The sequence below is a fragment of the Colossoma macropomum genome, unplaced genomic scaffold, assembly GCF_904425465.1.
Source record: "Colossoma macropomum unplaced genomic scaffold, Colossoma_macropomum, whole genome shotgun sequence".
Taxonomy (NCBI): Eukaryota; Metazoa; Chordata; class Actinopteri; order Characiformes; family Serrasalmidae; genus Colossoma; species Colossoma macropomum.
Genome location: NW_023495530.1, coordinates 715,560 through 737,854, shown reverse-complemented (window position 1 = coordinate 737,854; position 22,295 = coordinate 715,560). Strand labels below are relative to the sequence as shown.

The window sequence follows — 22,295 nt, the reverse complement described above, 5'->3', positions numbered from 1 at the left end:
ATTGTTGGCTTTATTATTGTTACTATTATTTGCACTATTACATTGATTGTATTTCTCCATTTTGCTTTTTAATATTAATTTAATTGAAATACTATCACTGTTAGATAATTATTCCATAGAAACATGCATTAAAATGCTGATCCTACCCAATCTGGCAACCCTAATCTGGCTCTTAACAATGAAATCTTATTGGAGTGCAGTCTGAATAATTATCCTTCATCTCTGGGCAGCTAACTAGCCCAGCATTCCCGTATCAGTGCATCCTTTGCTTTAACACCAAATCAAGCTGCAATACGTAAGATTTTTTGTTGAAATTTAAATTAGCAACATTAGTGAGTCAGGAGACAAAAATGGCTCAAATATGATGAGTGTGCGCTGCTGTGAGTCGCCCTCTAAAGTCTGAAATAGCAGTTTAAAAGTCAGTGGGGTCATCTTTATGTACTACCGTCACACTCACAGGCTCAAAAAGAAGCTACGACTTGATGTTTAGGCCTCAAAATAAACATTATACTGATGAAGATATGAAAACAATAGGAGATAATACATTCATATCCTTGGAGGACGCGTCTTTCAGTCATCAGAGTCATCAGTCATCAAGTCTTTCAGTCATCAGATTCATCCCCACGGGGAAGGGGTCAAGCACAACCCACGTGCAATTACACATTTCCACCATAGGGGTCTCCAAATCCACAAATGCGTGGTATATGGTTGTGTATGGAACCGTTTTGAAAACGGCTCCATATAGCACCAAAAAAGGGCTACAAACTTGACTCTACACTCTTAAAAAAGATGGTTCTTCAAGGGTTTTTCAGTAAACAAAATGGTTCTGTATGGATCCATGAACACTCAAAGAACCCTTTGCATTGTTACATGGTTCTTCGGAGTGATGGAAAATGTGCTGTTACAAAATGTTCTTCCGCACGCCACGTGCAGTTACACATTTCCGGCAGAGAGGTCTCCAAATCCCCAAATCTTACGTAGTGCAGCATTAACTTACATGCATACAGTTAACATCATGTTATTTTTAGGTTTGGCAATGACATGGATACACAACAATTCTGAATATTAAACCTAGCATCAAGGATCGAATCGAACTGTGAGCTTAGTGTATCGTTACACCCTTATAATTAACCGAATGACTATGAAGAACGTAAAAAAATTCAGATTGCCAAGAAAAACCCATTCGCTTAAGGGAAAAAACCATCCTGAGTAGAGAGCATAAGAGCCAAAAGCCTCTGTTTAATGCTTGGTAATTTCACTTATGGGTGGGTGACCTGATGTGCATACATAAACTATGCAGGGCCAGAGATTCCTAACAAGCACTATGGAAATATGAACGCCAGCCAGCATATCCACTATGAGATCAATAAGGCTGGAGAACAGGAAACCTTAAAATGACTAAGTAATAAAGTCAGCCTTAATATAAACACCCAATTTCAAATGTATGCAACAGGTGAACGATCCCGAACCCAACTTTCTACTGCTTAGCAACCCCTGCTATCTCAGTGGCCTCTCAGAACCCCACACGGTAAGTCACGAACACCCACCTGCTGCTCAGTGCTCTCCAGCCCCCACCACCACTGAGGGCTCATCCAGGACACGAAGGCCAGGTTCTCGGCCGCGAACGCCAGCGCCCAGAACAGCAGCAGCACCACGCTGTGCCCTCTCGTCCGCTCCCTCACCAGGACCCTCCGGTGCTCCAGCCTGAGCGAGGCGCAGGCCCAGATCCACCCGAGAGCCGTCAGGCAGCCGTAAAGCACCACGTATCCGTAGATCCCGGCCAGCGCCGCCCTGACCACAGTCCAGATCACAGCCTGGAGGACCAGCAGTGCCGAGAGGACCATCTGCAGGCCGTAGAGGCGCGAGCGCGGCACATACTTGGGCTCCATCTGCGCGCCGTAGCGGCCGTAGCACACGCCGTGGAAGGCACCGAGGACGAGGGCCAGGCTGAGGAGGACGGACGGGACCAGCGTGAAGAAGAAGCAGGGGGTCAGGCCACCCTCCACCCACACCCGCTGCATGGAGACCCCCGCCTCGCAGTAGCTCTGTAGCGCCACCATGGCGGCCGGGTGACGCGGTCTTCACTCTAGATGGCTGAGGGGATGAGAAGGAGTGTTAGTGTTGGTGCATCAGAGGAGCCAAGCGTATCTATCAAACCTGTAAAGCTGAACACAACAGCTTTTTATGGACTTACCAGGTTTCATTTCAAACTTTCTTCTCCTCACAAAGCCATTTTAAAGCTTCTTATAATTTGTGTAATCGGTGTATAATAAAACATGATTAAATATTGGTTTACTGGTTAATCACTCCAATGCTGATTTTTTAAAGCAAATATCGACCCCTACTGATATGATTCCATTATCTTTGTACATCTGTAGTACAAAACAATTAACTTTATAACTAAAGCATAACGTAAACTTCAGAGAATTGCCAGTAATGATGAGTGACGTAGCCGATAACTCGGTGTTGAAAGAGAATATCCTCCATTACTGGCACAATTAATAGCACTCCCTGCTGAATTCTCCCAGTTTTTCTTCTATCTGTAGCTTTAAAGGTGAAACAGGTGTTGCACAAAACTACAACACCCATGGTGCACTGCAAGAGCAGCGTGCTAGCTGGCAAACAGCAACAGAGTAAACTGAGGTGATGAAGATTAAACTCACAAAAGAAAAACAAATATTATAACTCATTCAGACACGAGAGTCATAAACTGGGCGAAGTGTCCAGAAGCTTATCTCCGGTTCGATGGCCAGTGCTGTTCCCTCTGACCATGTGAACAGATGTTAGCTGTACAGTAAAGCCTGCAAGACATTTCCTATTTTCATTCCTCAATAATGCTAAAATATTACTTTCACTATTCATTTCCACTCAGGAGTTTTGGATCCGCACGTTTAAATGGGAAAGTGTTTTTAAAGGGGAATTCCACCAATTTTTCCAAATTTCTGCATATAATTCAGTAAACAGTCATTCAGAGTGGTTTAATGTGAATTTGTTCACTCTAGAGAAACAACCTCTGGTTTCTTTACAGTGGTGGTGATAGGAACCAGGGGTCGCCATGACTACAACACAAATATAGACATTTTATTTACTATCCAGAACCACCAGTGAACCTACACGAGTCTTCTGAGTTTATATGGAATGTTGATTATGGTAAATCTGAAATAATATGTTTTCTTTGGGGGCTATTTTGCCTCACAACGCCCTGCATGTATCCCTCCACCATGAACAAATGAATAAAAGAAGCTTACTTTAAAACTATCATTGAACAGTGTCTCAGTCATCAGGCAGTGAATTCATAACCATTTCATATAGTAACTTTCTGTGAGGCAGCTTTTAGAGGTGGACGTCTGGTTCCTATCACCACCACTGTGAACAGTTCTCACTCGGCAAGTTTATCTAGAACGGAGCGCTTCACACCAAACCACTGTGAATGACTCTGATCACAGCTTAAATGTTAAATTATGCAGAAATTCTGTACAATTGGTGGAGTTCCCCTTTAAGCATAATATTGTGCAGTATGAATTTCGATTAATCTTGTTGTTTTTATTGGGACATTTCTCTGTCTCTCTCTCTCTCTCTCTCTGGATGAACCAAGGCCTTGTCCTCCTCTGAAGGCTCTGACAGGACCATATGGCTCTAAGGGTTCTACTTTAGGGACTCCGACTAAGAGAAAACAATGGACACTTTCCATAGATAAGCAGTTAAATCTACTGACCATCAGTCGTTTTTACACATTACTCAACATTGATGAACAATTTAAGCATGAAATCGTTCTAAATAGAACTGTTCCCCCTTTTTTTAAGTGTGTACTGTAAACAATGTTGCACCAAAATATCCAAAATATTGAGCCTCAGCGCTCAACTGCTCATCTATGGAAAGTGTCCATTGTTTTCTGTGGTAAATCCACTTTTCTCTTAGTCGGAGTCCCTAAAGTGGAACCCTTAGAGCCATATGGTCCTGTCAGAGCCTTCAGAGGAGGACAAGGCCTTGGTTCAATGGTTCTATACAGCACCGAAAAGGGTTACAAACTTGAGTCTACACTCTTAAAAATGACGGTTCTTTAAGTGTCCTTTAGTAGAGAAAATGGTTTTATATGGAACCACGAACACTCAAAAGAACACTCTGCATGATTAATGGGTTCTTTGCATTGGTAAATGGTTCTTCGGATCGATGGAGAATGGGCTGTGGATGGTCATGGATGGAACCTTTTTGAAAATGGTTATATGTAGCACCAAAAAAGGTTCTGCTATTTTTACCATGTCACGCCTGTAACAACAGAAGAACCTTTTTTGGTGCTATGGAGAACCCTTTTCAAGAAGGTTCTATATAGAACCATATACAACACATTCTCCATCCATCTGAAGAACCACTTCACGATGCAGAGAAAGCAGAAGGGTTCTTCTGTTGTTACAGGCTTGACATCATAACAACAGCAGAACCCTTCTTGGTGCTATATAGAACCCTTTTCAAAAAGATTCTGTATAGAACCACATAAAACGCACTCTCCATCAATCTGAGAAACCATTTCATGATGTAGAGCAACCATCCATTAATCATGCCAAGGGTTCTTCGATTGTTCATGGCTCCACATAAGTCCATTTGCTTTACTAAAGAACCCTTGAAGAACCATCTTTCAAGCGTGTATAATAGCAGAACCCTTTTGGTGTTATATAAAACCATCATCAAGACAAGAAACACGTTCTCCATCAGTCTGAAGAGCCACCTCACCATGCAAACGACCCTTTAGCACGAAATGGTTCTCATGGTCACTAAAGAACCCTTGAAGAACCTTGTTTTTGAAGCGTGTAGGTGTCATGCTACCTCGCTAGCATGGCTATCTCACCCAGACAGCTCTAAAACTCAGTAAGTGTGGATATTCAGCAGTACTCCAGGAGGAACGTGTGTGTTTAGGACGCTGTGTGATCAGAGATGTGTTCTAGATAACTGACTGACCGAGCGAGCGAGGCCGCCTCCGTCTAACCGGCACAGTGACATTCACAACAACTCCGACCAGCAGGCTCGAACTCACCGTAACAGAGGCTAACACACTCACCTTCTATCACACCGGGCACTCGGGCGACTCTTACGGTCCTCCGCGCTGTCCTGACCGGCTGTCCGCTCCAGCTGTGCGGGGGACACGCTGTAAACACCGCGGCTCTGTCCTTGTAGCGCTCACTCACTACCACAGCAGCTCCATCCGTCACTCGGCGATCGACACTCTCCTGCGCAGGCGGTGTTTTATTCCCCACCGCTTTTCAGACTGATCCCCACCCGTATTCCGGCCTGTAGGCTCTCTGTGGAGGCTCGTGGAGGCTCGAGTGGGAGGAGCTAAGCTTGCAGCGCTCTGTGGAGTTTTAAAGCAGCCCCGGGGTTGCCAGGTTTGGTTTTCCCGCCAAATCGAGCCAGTTTTAAAGGAAAATAATATGAAAAGGTGCGGTTTTTTGACCTACCTGTAAATGTACTGCCACCAAAAAGATGATTATCTGACAATATGGATGAAAAATGACAAACATATTCCTTTTCGTGAGTGTAATGATTTTAGGATGTGTGTAAGTGCACGGTTGCCAGATTGTCAGATAACGCACTCAACAGTCGAGAATGTCTAAAACCGACACTTCAGGCAGAACAATACAGCGTTTAAATCAACATGATACAAATGTAAACTGCTCTGTTAAGGGTTAATAAGTATTTGTTGTGGTGTCTCTGTCGATCTTTTGTCTTTATTTTCACTTGGATGAAGAACCAAAAGCTGGTATGACGAACCAAAAACGTCACTTTTGATTCTGAGAAACGCCTGGGCAAGAATACACTTTTCTTCATCAACGTTTTTAAATATTTTTGTACAGAGTTTTTACTTATTAAAAATCCACCCAAAAATGACCAATCCAACGAAAACCTGCTCAATTTGGCAGCAAACCACCCAATCTGGCAACACACATCCTTACGCAAGCAGCATTTTTTGCCCACAAGAATGTCAACAAATCCCACCCGCGCTCCGACAACCGCCCTAAACATGAAACTCTGTGTTTTTCTTAGTTTTCTTTAGATTTCGTAGATGTTCCTCTGTTTAAGCAGGTAAGTCTGTTTAATACAGAGCTTCTGTAACCTCGTTGCCATGGTAACGCCTGATACCGGTTAGCTCACGTGACTGACTGGAATTCCGCCTCCTGTACTGGAATTATTATTATTATTATTATTATTATTATTATTATTATTATGTTCTAAATCTCTCAGGTTTGCTATTCCACATCATTCAAAAATCTCTGACCACCTTTATATATATATATATATATATATATATATATATATATATATATATGTATATATGTATATATATATATATATATAATATATATATATATATATATATATATAAAATCATAGGCACTGACTTTTTCCCACTGGCCACTGTTGATTGGCCAGGCGAACTACTCGTGAGTGTGAATTGGCCAATCACGGCGCAGGAGGCGGGTCCTGTGCGGCGTGCTCACTCCTAAAGAAGAAGCCGGTCAGCAGCTCGAAAGAAAATCAGAATTTACTTTAAACCTAAAACGATTACATCTTTTTATGAATAACTAACTAACTTATTGCCCTTTATAGACAAAATAAAACAACCGAGACGTTCGTTTCAACTGTTACAACAACAATAACGTGTAAAAATGGAGTTTGAACACATAATTCCCCTGTCACCTGTAATAATTCAGCTTGAACATGTAATATTTTTACTGTGATATTTATTTAGCAATAAATAAACATGTAAAACTGGAATTGTTACTTTTGACATTATTTTATATAGTTATATTTTATATCATTATTTCTTCTATTAAAATGAATCAGGAACAGCTTTCAGTTTTTTCAGTGCTACCTGAATTCGTACATGCTACAAAATAAAAGTCCTACTAGGAAAGATCAGAGTTCGATTTCTTACGTTGAAAATTTCATTTTAATTAATAACAGTTTAGATTTAATTTTTGATATAAAATGGTGGAGTGACGTCTATTTATAAAGTATTTATAAAGCACATATAAAATCAAGTGTTAGACAAAGTGCTGGACAAAAATTTACAAACTCAATGACGTAACAGAGGCTAAACTGCCCCAAAACAGAGGCTAAACAGTGTTACAGCAGATATTTTTATGTTGTGATCATTTCTTTTCCCACTTCTGAACAAAAAAGACACTCCTTTCTGCTCTATGACAAAAGTGTCTGTCCCACATTGCAAAACAGTTATTGAATCAAAGTTAAATAAATGTTAAATGGTCAACAATAATGTCACTGAATCGTCTTTCTAATTTGACGTTTATTCTTAATCACTTCTACATTTTGAATTATTACTGAAACAACATGGAAAGTTTAATAAAACCCAACATAGCACCAACACTAACGCTCCTCAGTTATTATTCAACCTTTTGAAACTCCTGTAAAGCACAGTCAGTTAGCCATCCTGCTTAATCTACAGTAAAGACCATTTCTTAAAGAGCCAACAGGCCTAAAACTACAACATTTACTGCTGTATAAAGTTTCTTTATTCAGATTTACACCAATCAGACATAACATTATGACCACCTCCTTGTTTCTATGCTCATTGTCCATTTTATCAGCTCCACTTACTATATAGGTGCACTTTGTAGTTCTACAGTTACAGACTGTAGTCCATCTGTTTCTCTGAACACTTTGTTAGCCCCCTTTTACCCTGTTCTTCAGTGGTCAGGACCCCCATGGACCCTCACAGAGCAGGAACTATTTGGGTGGTGGATCATTCTCAGCACTGCAGTAACACTGACGTGGTGGTGGTGTGTTAGTGTGTGTTGTGCTGGTATGAGTGGATCAGACACAGCAGTGCTGCTGGAGTTTTTAAACACTGTGTCCACTCACTGTCCACTCTATTAGACACTCCTACCTTGTCAGTCCACCTTGTAGATGTAAAGTCAGAGACGATAGCTCATCTGCTGCTGCACAGTTTGTGTTGGTCATCCTCTAGTCCTTCATCAGCGGTCACAGAACGATGCCCACAGGACACTGTTGGCTGGATTTTTGGTTAGTGGACTATTCTCAGTCCAGCAGTGACACTGAGGTGTTTAAAAACTCCAGCAGCACTGCTGTGTCTGATCCACTCAGACCAGCACAACACAAACACACCACCACCACATCAGTGTTACTGTAGTGCTGAGAATGATCCACCACCCAAATAGTACCTGCTCTGTGAGGGTCCATGGGGGTCCTGACCACTGAAGAACAGGGTAAAAGGGGGCTAACAAAGTGTACAGAGAAACAGATGGACTACAGTCTGTAACTGTAGAACTACAAAGTGCCTATATAGTAAGTGGAGCTGATAAAATGGACAATGAGTGTAGAAACAAGGAGGTGGTCATAATGTTATGCCTGATTGGTGTATTAGATAACAAGATACCATTGAATGGCAGCTATGTAGAACTTTTTGGCTAGTTAGCATAGCTAATATGAACAGCTGTGAGCAGAGATTTTACCTCTATAACGTAACGGCAAATCAAGAAATGCTTCAAAAGGATTAACATTCAGTTTTAAGCCAGTGTTATGTGTCCCTCAAACATCAAACTTTCAAAAAATGTTAGAAATATACGTCTGTTGGCATGTCCGTCACACGATCTCGCTCTCTGCTATAAATCAATGTACATTCAATGTCACTCTGGCCTACGATAGCAGCTAATTATTTTCATTGATAGTTCACGTTGATCCAACACAGTGTTGACAGGGAAATTTCAACCTCGACCAAACTGATAATTCTGATGCAAAATCACAAATAGATGACTGTCACCGTGCTAACTGGTTATGTTAGCATACAATGCTAATATAGCTGAGTACTGACTCTACAAACCTACTAGATAAACTAGCATATCACTGTTGTTGGAACAAAACCTTGTATCTCCAAAATGGTAACTTTACAGGAGAAGGAAAAAACATACTTTACTTTTAATGTAAGTCAATGGAACCAGACAGGCTTTTTCAAATGATGTAAAAAACTGAAAAACAACAAAAGTGGAGATACGAGGTTTTCTTCCAACAACAGTGATATGTTGTGTATTGAGTGCTGGTATGCTGACCATGCTGGATGACCAGCTAAACCAGTACAAACCGGCTTGGACCAGCTGTGCTGTTTTTTTTTTCAGCAGAGCATACAGCTTTGAGTCCATCAACAAGTGTAGGCTTGAAATCACATTTGAATGTTTAATATGAAGGTTTCTGTTAGCTTTGTAGCTCAGTATTTAACAGAGAAGCTGTTTCAAATACAGAATCAATCAAAAAGTGGTGTGCAACGTCTTTTTAAGGCCCTGTAGACAGACGGGCAGGAACAGGGACAGCAGAGGGCAGTATTACTCCATCTGTCACTGTGACGGTGTGGCTTTCTGGGAGTTTTTGTACATTCGAGGGATTAAAATAGTTCAACAGTGGTGAAAAATACGTCAGATGTAAATGACCATGTAGCTAATGACTTGTATCTAAGCTAAGTGTTCATTTATGAACCATTTTAATGTAACTGTGGACTGTAGCCTAATGCTAATGTAAAATACAGCAGGGACCTTTTAAAACCATTGATTTGAGTGTAATTAATCATTTCTCCTGAAGGTTGTTTCTTAAACAGAGCTGTAGTTTAAAACATACATATCCATTTTTGAAGTTAAATCAGTGAAAAAATGATTAGCTACAAGTAATTAGCAAAACTAGCAAACAACATCCTGAGGTAAAAAAGTATCAGGCAAAAGCTTAGCATATGTTAGCATAGGAGCTAAGGTTTGTCAGGAGCTATTCTTCTATTTTCGTGTGGTTTTTGGTTTGATACAAAATGTTAAAGCTCAACAGTGAGAGCTACAAGCAACAGCAAAGCAGCTTAGGTGCTAATAACAGAACAGAATGAAATTAAACCTGAAAATAGAGCCAAATGCTAACTGTGAGGCTAAATGTGACAGAGTAGAGTCCTTTCTTTACAAATGTTCTAAAAGTAAAAGTGTTATTTGAAGACACTGAGCTCTCAGAAAAGCACAAATCTTTTTAAGTGGTTGAATGGAAACATTTTGAGGAACAGATGGTGATTTTTTTTTAAACTGAAAGAACAAAAAAACATTTTATTTGATGTTTCTGACATTAATGCTATAGGCTTATTATTACATATTATAACAAGTAAGGTATTTACGCATATAACACCTATAGATCACCTTAATATTACATATACATACCTTTTTACTATATTATATACAGTAAATATTATATATGACACTGTATAGTACAATATATATTATATGGATTGTATTATTATATATCACTATATGGCTGAAAGTATGTCAACACCTGACCATCACACCAATGTGAGCTTGTTGGACATCCCGTTCCAAAACCATGGGCATTAACATGGAGTTGGTCCCCACTTTGTGGCTATAACAGGCTCCACTCTTCTGTGAAGGCTTTGCACAAGAAAGTAGGAATTTGTGCCGATTCGGTTAAAAAAATATTTGTGTGATCAGGCAGTGATGTTGGACGAGATGGTCTGGCTCACAGTCGACATTCCAGTTCATCCCAAAGGTGTTCAGTGGGGGTTGAGGTCAGGGCTCTGTGCAGGCCACTGGAGTTCCTCCACACCAAATTCATCCAACCATGTCTTTATGAAGCTCACTTTGTGCTCAGTGGCGGCATGGAAGTTGGACACGAAGTTGTTGATCACTTAACATTCGCCTTGGGATCACATCCTGCCAGGAATATTCTTTCACAATCACATCCACTTCCCCAATACTGGTGGAGCCACATAGCCTAACAAAATGGAGGCAAACCAAAATCTACCAAAATCAGTACTTTAATGACTTTACTGTTTGACTGCATGGAACTGCAAGGTTTAAACGTTAATACGTTGATTTTTTAAAGTTGTCTTAGTGAACTCGGCTGTAGAGAGACTGTATTGTCTTACTGTGTACATCAGCACCTGGTTTTAGCTTCAGTGTACAGTGTGGTACAAGTTAGCAAAGCTGCTGTAGCTCAGTTTCTCAGTGTGTTTGCTCAGTACTCAGTTTTACCAATAACTGAAACAGCTTTATTGATAATTGTCCGTAGACAGAGCTGACTTTAGAGGCTGCGTTTCACGCAGCAGGTCAATCACACTGAGGATTTTTCAAAGAGTATATACAATATATAAAGTATATTATAGAGTATATAAGTATATAGAGTATATAAATCATAGGCTTTGTCTGTACACAATGGTCTATTCGAACATACAGTGTGAGTCACCAAAGAACAAGGTTTCCAAAAACCACACAGTGTCTGTCAGCCAGTTCAGCCAGCCAACCAGCCAGAAAGACTCCACCAAGATGTAAAACTACACAAGTTAGCTTCTTGGATGCGTTAGGCTCGGAGGTGAGCCCTGCTGTTATTGTGCTACAAAGACTGTTGCCTATCCCAGTGGTCACTGGGCGAAGGCAGGAAACACCCTGGACAGGTCGCCAGTCTATTTCAGGGCAGACAGACACACACCTAGCATCTCCAATCGGCCTGACTGCATGTCTTTGGACTGTGGGAGGAAACCAGAGCACCCGAAGGAAACCCACACAGACACGAGGAGAACATGCAAACTCCATACAGAAGGGACTCTGGTCGCCCGGCTGGGGAATCGAACCCAGGCCCTTCTTGCATTGCACTCATTTACACCAATTGCTACTTAATTCTAAATTCTAATAAGTAAGTATTTGTACTTGGTCTGAAAAAAATGGTATCAATGCACGTCTAATAATTAAATACACTTTCTTACACATATATAATATGTTCAGGACATATGTGTGACTGCCATTCCAACATTGTATAAAAGCCACCTTGTGTGTGTGTGTGTGTGTGTGTGTGTGTGAGAGACAAAGAGAGATTGGAAGGAGAGGCTTGTTTTGGCTGAAACAGATAACTGCAGAGGTTGAAAAGGTGCTCACACAGAAAATCCTGTTTTCACGGCGAACGGCACCAGGAACTATGTTTATTAGCAGTTTAATGCAAACAGGAAAAAGTTTCTACCAACAGGCCGAACCCCATCCCATTCATACCCCTGCAGAAAATTCCACAGCAAGACCCCGGAATGCCACGGCTGGAAAAGAAAAGCAGGATACCCAAAGAGATCTCACCTGGGATTAGATTTTGCGTGCCAACAATAAAGGTGGAAACTGTAAAGACGTGCTGGAAGTGCTGACGCTAAGCTTTTCGAAATCCAGTGGGAACGTTCACGCCACTGTGGTTTCACGTCAACAATTAACATTATTGTTACAGGTCACTAGTTTGGCCTCATTAAAGGAGATTCCTGTATATGAATGCCCTGCAAGTGGAATGTCAACATGCCAATCAGGATTTGAGGTCACAATGTGTAAGACATGTATAAATAAACCATTAAACTGTGAAAAACAACCAACTGTGGTGCACAGATACTGTTTTGTCCCGTTGGGAAGGCAGTAAATTCCTTAAACCTATTGTGTTTGATATTAATATACCTTTGTTCCGCATCACTAGGAGTGAAGAAATGGATCAAAAGTCACTTAGTTTAGCATTTAAATGGATATATCGCAATTTATTTAATCCAATAAGTAGCTTATTTAAGTGTATTAATTTAAAATTGAAATTAATCAAGTACCTACGTTGTAGCTTCATCTTGCTGTTATGCAGTTAGAGACTGTAGCTCATCTATTGATGCCTAGTTTGTGGCCACGTTACACTCATTCCAATGTCAAGTGGGCCAGACCAAAAAGATTCGGTTTAGTGGGCCTATAACACATAAACTGTGTTTATTTTGTCGTCATTGACAATGCTTGAAAAGCTAAAGCTGTTGTTTCTTTAGCTTAATTGTGCCTATATATTCCAGGTGGTTGCTAGGATGTTGCTGGCCACTATGGTACTGGGGGTAGTTGTTATAGTGTTGCTGTGTGGTTGCTATTATATTCCAGCTGGTTGTTAGGACGCTGCTTGGCAGTTGTTAGGTGGATGCAAAGTCACTTCAGTCTATGTATTTAGCTTAATTGTGCCTATATAGTTATTCCAGGTGGTTGCTAGGATGTTGCTGGCTGCTATGGTATTGCAGGGTAGTTGTTATAGTGTGCTTTGTGGTTGCAATTATGTTCCAGCTGGTTGTTAGGACATTCCTTGGCAGTTGTTAGGTGGATGCAAAGTCACTTCAGTCTATGTATTTAGCTTAATTGTGCCTATATAGTTATTCCAGGTGGTTACTAGGATGTTGCTGGCTGCTATGGTATTGGGGGTAGTTGTTATAGTGTTGCTGTGTGGTTGCTATTATATTCCAGCTGGTTGTTAGGTCGTTGCTTGGCAGTTGTTAGGTGGATGCAAGGTCACTTCAGTCAGTTTATCACATTATCTGACTATTCGATTCAGTGAAGCTCTCAAATAAGATGGCTCTGTTGGTTATTAGAGAGATTTCAACACTGAACCAAAAGCCCAGGAAGTTTGTCTTTGTCATTTTGGAAAAGGTTTACAGGTCAGTCTCCAGTCCTGCTAACTTCCTGTCGCATGCAGGAAGTAGACTCGGCACAGGAAGAGAGTGGGCCAGTTAGATTGACGTGTCATTTGCACCTAATTTTCAGTTGAATAACAGAATGTTTTAATAAGGTTGTGAAGTATGAAATTCAGGTGAGGAGAGAAACTGGTCTGGTAATGTAGTAGTAGGTTACTTGTTTATTAGCAAGTGACAAACTGTAGGCATAGAATTTCTAGCCATTCTATTTCAAAAAACATGGTAAATACACCCCCCAATCAAATTCATTAGAAACCCCTCTCTTGTAGCTCATCTGCTGATGCATTTGCCATCTTCTAGCTTCTGAAAACAGAGCTGCTCTTTGCTGGATTTTTGGGTGGCGAACCACTCTCAACCTCTCAGTGATGCTAATACTAATAGTTAACATAAACATAAGGCCTATAGTGAATATCCACTTAAAGGAATAAATGACACAGTCTTCCCCAGATGTAGTTGATCAGCTAAGACGTTTGCTTGTTGAGCTCAGAACTGGAGCTATGAGGCTAACTTTGCTAACAAACACTAGAAATCAATAGTCACCCAAATGGCAGAAATAATTTCTGTAAAAATATCACCAAAATGTCTTTTAAACCGTTTAAACAGCGTACAGGTCTCTTTTAAAGTTGAGCTGACTTGTTGATGTGGTTTAGAGTTTTGTACACTTCCAGCACCATGAGTTGAAAATGTTGAGCTTGAAATTGTCAAGTAGCCTTCATGAATTCTGACATAAACAAAAAGCTTTTTGTGTATTTAACTTGTTTTGCTAGTAACTCTATGTTTGCTAGTTGATATAGTTGTAAAAGGGCCTGGAAAACTTAAACATTCAGAAAATGTATGATTTTGGCCCTTTAACGTTTTGCCTGTACATTTCAAAATGCTAGCTTGCTATCACAGCTAACTAACATTTACAGTGATGTTGTTTGTGATGTTAGCAATGAGGAGATGTGCAGCCAGAATGTCTTGCATTGTTCTGCCTTTTTTTGTAGATCAACTGCCGAAACTGCGTTGTAACAAGTAGCTGATTGGAATTAAATCTGTATTCTTGTTTGTTCTCCTGTTTTTTTACCTTCCTAAATAGTTTATTTAATGTTAGAAACATAAAAACCTCTTTTTAAATGTGGCACTTGTTCACACATCTCAGAGAAACTAAATCATTCGATAAATGTTGGGCACTGTGAAAATATCTTTACACATCATGATGTCAGATTTTTGCACTATTCCCCATCCTTAAATAGCGACACACCAGAATTTTGGAGACTGAAAGTGCCACTTTCAATTTCTGGCCAAAATTGTTTTAGCCTAAAAAAAGAAAAAATATTAAACATGTCTATAATGAAGTGTCAAAATCTAACACTTACCAAATAATCTGAATGATAGTAAAACTAAGAAATAGTAATTAAAATGCTGGTTGTACTTTCGCTCTCCAGCACTGGTCAGCACGGACACGTTCAAACAGTTTGAGCCGCAGCAGATCAACAGTGAAACACTCAAGCACAATCCTCTGCAGCTGCGTTCTATATGGCCTTAAACTTACATGCTTTGTATCCTTAACTGATTTGAATAAATTAAATGGAAATTACATTAGTAATACTGAGTAACTCAATATCTTTGGTAGTAAACTTTTACCTGTTGTTTTGAAGGCTGTACAAGCACTAGTTAAATCCTGCTGAGGTTTATGGCTGTTTCTTCTCTTTAAATGATGCACACTAAAGCGACTTGTGTGCTAATAGTGCCCCCTTGCTGGAGAAACATCAGCCTGCTAGACAGAAGTTCCAAAGCCACATTCACATGCTTTAAAAATGAGGAGTTTTCCATCATGGAGTTCAGCTTTAGATGCCTTTGGGAAACCATGAAATAGTATATTTTTATAATTTTACCACTTTTAATATTTAATATTACTTAATAAGCTGTTTAGTCCTTTTTGTTCTCTCAGTTCTCTTTCCCAACATGGTGATTATCGCCGGAAGCATTGTCAGTATTACTACATTAATTCAAAAGCATTAATAAAACTGCAAATTACAAATAAAAGAACTCTTTATTTCAGTCTTCAGTTTAGGTTTTTGGCCGAGTGCGTCCTGAGTTTTGCTTTCCCTTAAACCACAGCAGTGTCCCGTAAATATGCTTGGACACGATGTCAGTCTCTGCAGTGCCTGTGTTTTGCTAATCATCAAACACAGAAGGCAGCTTTGCCATTTCCTAAATGGTTCTTGATGTCATGTCTTCAGTGCTTGAAGATTCCTCATCGTTTATGGGTTATTAATAGAATAAGGCAGAGTAAGCCAGACTCAAAGACCATTAGGCACGCTAAGAGGGACTTAATTGTTTCCTGAGTGTCTGGAAATAGGAGCTGTAAGAGGAGGCTAATTAAATTGCTTCCTCCATTATCAACCTCCTTTTTTGTTGACTTGGGTCTTAATTAAGGCAGTTCATTATGACATGTGACAGGGGTCGTCTCCCTGCACGACAGAAGGCCTTTTGTCTTCTGCCTTGTTCGTCTACCTTCCTCGCCCAAATTGAAGGGCCACAGGGTCGTTTTCCACGGTCCGGTGAAATGGAGCCCGTCACTGCCCGACTGTGGTCATTTGATATTCTTGTTGGACTCAATACTGGCTCAGACCAAGTGTAGTCTGTCAGAAGTACTATTCACTTTACTGTTTATTTGCTTGGAAACAACACTGTGTGAAATGAGGAATATTACAATGACTAAGAACAAACATTAAAGGAGTTTTCCAGCAACAAAATTTCTACCTGCTGCATCTGTGGTATATGATCGATTACCATAGACAACGATTTTGACATGTTTCTCTAACTAACAGGCCCAGCCAAAAGCCTGAAAAACAGTCCCAGACCACTATCCCTTCTCTACCAGCTCCACCCATTGCTCACAGGTGTATAAAATCAAGCACATAGCCGTGCAATCTCTATAGACAAACACTGGCAGGAGAATGGGTCGTACTGAAGAGCTCAGTGACTTTGTCATAGGATGCCAACTTTGCCACAAGTCAGCTCAATCGCTGTCCTGCTAGGTTTGCCCCAGACAACTGTAAGTACTATTATTGGGAAAAGGAAGCACCTAGGAGCAACAACAGCTCATTCATGTAGCGCTAGACCACGCAAACTCACAGAGTGGGGCCACCAAGCATGGAAAATTCAGCTGTTCTCCTTTGCATCACTCACTCTAGAGTTCCAAACTGCTTCTAGAAGAAACATAAGAACGGTACATCGGAAGCTTCCATTGGGTCCATGGCCGAGCATCCACACATAAGCCTAAGATCACTATATGCAATGCCAAGTGTCGGCTGGAGTGGTGTAAAGCGCGCCGCCACTGGACTCTGGAGCAGTGGTAATGTGTTCACTGGAGTGATGAATCAGTCTTCACTATATGGCAGTCTGATGGACCACTCTGGGTTTGGTGGATGCCAGGAGGACACTACCAGAATGCATCGGACCAACTATAAAGTGTGGTGGAGGGGGGATAATGGGCCAGGTCTGTATTTCAAGGTCTGGGCCCCTTAGTTCAAGTGAAGGGTGATGTTAAAGCAAACAAAGACATTTTAGACATTTATATGCTTTCACCTTTGTGGCAGCACTTTGGGGAAGAGCCCACCTGAGTCCCTGTGCTCAAGGCGAGCCCCATAATGACATGGTTTGATGAGTTTGGTGTGGAGGAACTCCAGTGGCCTGAACAGAGCCCTGACCTCAGCCCCCACCCTACACTTTTGGGATGAACTGGAACGTCAAATGCAAGCCAGGTTCTCTCGTCCAACTTCAGTGTCTGACCTCACAAATGTTTTTTTGACTGAATGGACACAAAATCCCACAGACACTCTCCAAAATCTTGTGCAAAGCCCTCACAGAAGAGTGGAAGCTCGTATAGCCGTAAAGGGCGGGGGTGTGGGGGGGGGTCCACATGAGTCCCCCACATGAGACATGAGATGTCCAACAAGCTCATATGAGTGTGACGGTCAGGTATCCTCACACTTTTGCCCATGAGCAGCTAAATTAGGTAGAAATTTGAATACAAAACGAATATTTGTTGATTCTGTATGGAAGTGCAATTAAATAAAAATGAAAAACTTGTTTTTAACCACAATTCCATGTGTGTGCATGTACCCGAGGACCACCGCATTAGACTGGTCACACTGAAAGGGCAACTCAATAAAGAAGAACTGGACAGCCATCCAAGCTTCATGTTATTAGAAACTGGTGGATGCATCAGCACAGTTATTGGGGCCTGAAGTGAACCTACAAGGCAGCACATTCTGCAATAAAAGCTTGTTTGCAATAAAGCACATTGGTCCAGTAGTTTGGACAGAGAGATCTAACATTATTTTAATGTACTGTAAAAATAATAACACAGTAAAATGGAAGGATATTCTTTTTCTAGTAAGTAATGGTCACTGCAAGGCCTTTCTTCACCACTACAAGAGATTTGACTGGCATCTTACGTGTTAGTTTTGCTTCGGGTCAATGCATTCCTTGCTTTTATAGCCAGTCCACTGAAATATACTACAAGAACAACATTTAATAGTACACTATGCAATTAATTGTGACGACAGTAGTTGCCTGTATTTTAAATGGCTTTGATGACAACGCAGTGGGAAATGCCACCAACTTCAATGTTAGCTCATTGAGCTGTTTCCAAAACCAACAACAGAGACATTTCTCAAGTCTCTGCACTGTAGACATGAAAATATTCAGTAAACACCTAAAAATACCCTTGTGAGAGTGAGAGGAATGGAATTTAAAGGGAGCCAACACATCCCGTTGCAGTGAAAGGTGTTGCCTGTGGCAGATGGTAAATTATTTTACGTATTATATCATGCAAATTAAAAAAAATCACACCTGGCAAAGGTGATATACTCCAAAACTTTTCTCATTTAGCACCATTGCTGATCACTGCTTGTGGTAATCGAGCTAAATCGGATGGTCGAACTGGTGAAACTACAAAACAAAAGCATGAACTTTGCCATTACTACTGTTTTCAGCTATGTGACGTATTTTAGTTCATGTTTATATTTGATGTTATACCATTCAGTGTCAGAAACCACATAAACAAAGTCTATCTGAGATAACTTAAAGGGTTATTCTTGCCAAAATGAAAATGCCATCACTACATCTGTTGCATACATGTTCTCAGTGGTACTGAGGGCCTCTAAAGTGAGATTTTCTCATTTAAAGACTATAAAATCCCCCTTCTGATGATGCATCTTGAAGGTGGGAGGGATGTTTGAAAAATTACAACTTTTCTAAGGTGAATTTTTTGGGACGAGCTGTTTTAATGACGGTTTTTGTCCGCTAGCTAGTGAATGCAGAGGGAACCCACATAGCTAATGTACTGCTAGGGGGCCAAATATCCTATCACAGCCATATGACTTTAGTAACTGGCCTCAAATCATGACTAGAATGGAGAGAATGGATAACTCCGACAACAGAAACGGCTTGTCAGATGAGGAAGCTAAAACAACAAGCTAAAGGTTGCATTTAGCTTTAGCAACAGTTAGCGTGAGTAAAATTAGGGTAGTATGCTAATCTGTAGCTATAAGGACACCACATAGGGCTCATCGACTACATTTGGAGTGAATCTATGCCATTTTCATTTTTGGCTGAACTATTGCTTTAAGCATTTGACTGCTTTATATTATAATGGACGAAAGAAATGCACCAGCATGACATTTCCATTCCATCTCTTATCTTGTAAACACTCGTGAGAGCAAATCTGCAATGATGTGGCTTATTAATCGACCTACTGCATTAGTTCCCCAAGACTCAGTGCACTAAAGACTGAATCATTGAAGCTTTCGCTGGGTAAAGGCCACTATTTTGTCCTGTCCTGCTTCATATTAATACAACTCCTCAAGGTTTATGGCCTCTAATTATAGCTATTTGTCATTCTGGCCTCATGAGCAATGGGTACCGATAGGAACTATTCTACCAAAGCCATAGGCCATAAAGCTCAGCAAGCAACCCCAGGCAAAATGTCATGAGATGGAACATTAGCACTCTGCTACCATCTAAACCTCAATGTAGTGAATTGGGTGGGTAGGATGGACCTCCTTTTCCGTCACTCAGCGTGATGCTAGCTAACGCAGGTGCCGATAACTGGTAACAGAATTAGCAGTTAGCATTGTCCTCCAAATGCATTGAACTGTCAAATGACATTGGGTTAGCAGCAGTTTGAAAAGATGTGATGGAGTTTCACATGTGCTACATGTGCTAGCCTTACCCCCTCCTCGCATGGTAGCATCATGTGATAGAGAACTAGCTAATTATAGTAATAGTTTTATATTTAATTTGTTATTTTACACATAAACCAAAAATGATGAGTCTACATCATGGAGGTAGGAGAGAGTCTTTAGCATAAGCACCTATTCATTTTGATGAGATTAGCTCACTGGCGCATTTACCCTTGAAAGTAAATGTGGTGGATGCCACCATCTTTGCTTCACTTTCTTCTAGGACCAAGCTTAATTTGAAGTGACTCACTAAATTAGTTAAGAAATCACAGGCTGAAATGTTTGAAAAACAGTACACATTTCCACTGAGCATCAGTCCATTTCACATGACACTGAGCCCAGAGAAGTTGGCGGTGTTACTAGACATTGTTAATATGGCTTCTAATGTGCACAGTACAGTCTTAACTTTTGTAAATGCAAGTGAAAGTAATTTAAACAAATTTCTGTGGAGAAACTTTTTTACAAGGCAGGATTTATACCATCTGCCCCTACTGAAAAAAAATGGTTTATGCTGGGCTTGTGCTCGGCTGATGCTGTTTTAGCTGGTCACCCAGCATGGTCATGCTGGTTGACCAGCATACCAGCGTCAAAACACGACCTATGCTGGAATTGATGGTGATCAGTATATCAACTTCATTTGCTGGTGACTAGCATACCAGCATCCAAAACACAACATATGCTGGTTTTGCTGGTGACCAGGGCATGCTAGTCTATTCTGTTTTTTTCTTGCAGGGTGGCCAATAATTCTGGCTTTTGCTTTACAATATCTACGATATCTTATGTTGCTATCATGAAAAGGAATTTAATGGCATGCAATTAACCCAATGCTGTTTGCCAGCCTTCCTCACACCATTCAAAACAAACTAATTCTGTACTGAATTTATCATGTAATTCACTCGTCACATCATTCTTCAATTTATTCTTGCTGAAAAGTGTAGTTGTAGTCATGGGGACTAATAGCGGTGTCTCTATTCCTGTAGTAACTGTCATAATGCTAAATGGGAATGCTCCCTGCTAGCACTTTGCTAGCACTAAGCTTTTGGATCTTGTTCAAATCTGTAGAAGTTGAGTGCTTCCTGGAATTGCTTTCCTAAAAGCATTGTAGCACAGCTAAATCCAGAAACAATCCAAAATTGCTTGGAACAAAATCTTATTACATTAACATATATTAAAGTTAAGACTGTTATTTTTTTGAGACAGTAACTTTGGAGATGTAGGCTAACCAGTTGGCCAACTGTAAGTGATGAAAGGAACTGTTCTTCTCCAATCTAAGTATGAGGTTGAAGAATAAGGAACCCAAGAGGGTTTCAGGTCATTACCGCTGACATTATACGTGCTGACATTTCAGAACAATTTCAAAGGGGCTTAAGTCAGGGGCATTTTACTGCACTTCTATAATAGAGGTATAGTCTAACTTTGATTCAAAGTGTCCTTGAACTGTCAGAAAGTACCTACCTGAATACTAACCATTACTGCATTAGTACTGACAGCAGAGGCACCAGGAATCGTGCTCTGCAAACGTTTCAAACTGACGAAATATATCAAATAAATATTTGGAAATATATGAGTTAATCTGCAGAACACAACATAAGTTTGAGATTTACAGTCAAATGTCATTTGTCTTCTGAATTAGATGCCTGTGACGTAGCTAAGTAGTAAAAATTCAAATAAAGAATATTTATTAAGCGACATTCTTTAAGATAACAAAATTTGGTTTCTATGAATGCCATTATTGTATTATAGCCAGTCAAAGTTTTTTTTTCCTGAATGTCAAGTCGACCAATCCCCGGCTTAGCAACCATTGCCTCAAGCCTTCGGTTCAGTATCATCACGTTTGTGTTTCAAAATGTATTTGGGGAATCTATAAAAGTGAGATCCCTGATTGACTAGAGTATGTTTTTTCTGCAAATTTAAAGCCAAAAACAATTTGAAAATGTTGTTGTTGCTGTTGGTCTGTGAATTTACAAACCCAAAATTCCAAAAAAATGAAGCATGTTCACCACTGTGTTACATTGTCTTTCATTTTAAAAGCACTTAATAATAATTTAGAGAGAAGACACCAGTGGATCCAGTATTGAAAGTGTAAGTCTTCAGCTGTGCAACTTTGTGGGGCTTTCATGGTCATATTTTGACCATGAAATACTCTGGCTTTTGAACTTTAAACAGGTAACAATCTGCACTGTCCTTTTCATCTTTTTTGTCATCCATAATTTCCATAAACCATCTGAAAGGTGGACTTGTCAGACCACACTACACAGTTCCACTGAACATTAGTCCATTTCAGATGAGCTTAAGCCCAGAGAAGTTGGCGGTGTTTTCTAGACATCATTGATATGACTTCTAATGTGCACAGTACAGTCTTAACTTGCATTTGTGGATGCAGTGATAAGCTGTGTTTATTGACAACAGTTTGTCAAAGTATTACCAAAGCTATGTGGTGTTATCCATTACAGAAGCATGCCTTTTTTTAATGCAGTGCCATCTTTAACCCGGTTATGTTGTCTTCATTTATGCAGAGGTTGTGTCTGTGGTGAGTGGACGCA

The 22,295-nt window shown here is 40.3% G+C and overlaps 1 protein-coding gene across 1 annotated transcript in view; it reads right to left on the bottom strand.

Moving 5' to 3' along the window:
- Positions 1-5,217, bottom strand: part of abcb6a (ATP-binding cassette, sub-family B (MDR/TAP), member 6a) — a 30,880-nt gene extending 25,663 nt beyond the window's left edge. Inside the window, exons 1-2 of the mRNA XM_036562852.1 lie at positions 5,054-5,217; positions 1,548-2,094 (exon numbers count right to left, since the gene is read on the bottom strand). Coding sequence (XP_036418745.1) covers positions 1,548-2,060 — 513 coding nt within the window. The 5' untranslated portion in view covers positions 2,061-2,094; positions 5,054-5,217. The remainder of the gene's footprint in view (positions 1-1,547; positions 2,095-5,053) is intronic.
- Between the last annotated feature and the right edge of the window lie 17,078 nt (positions 5,218-22,295).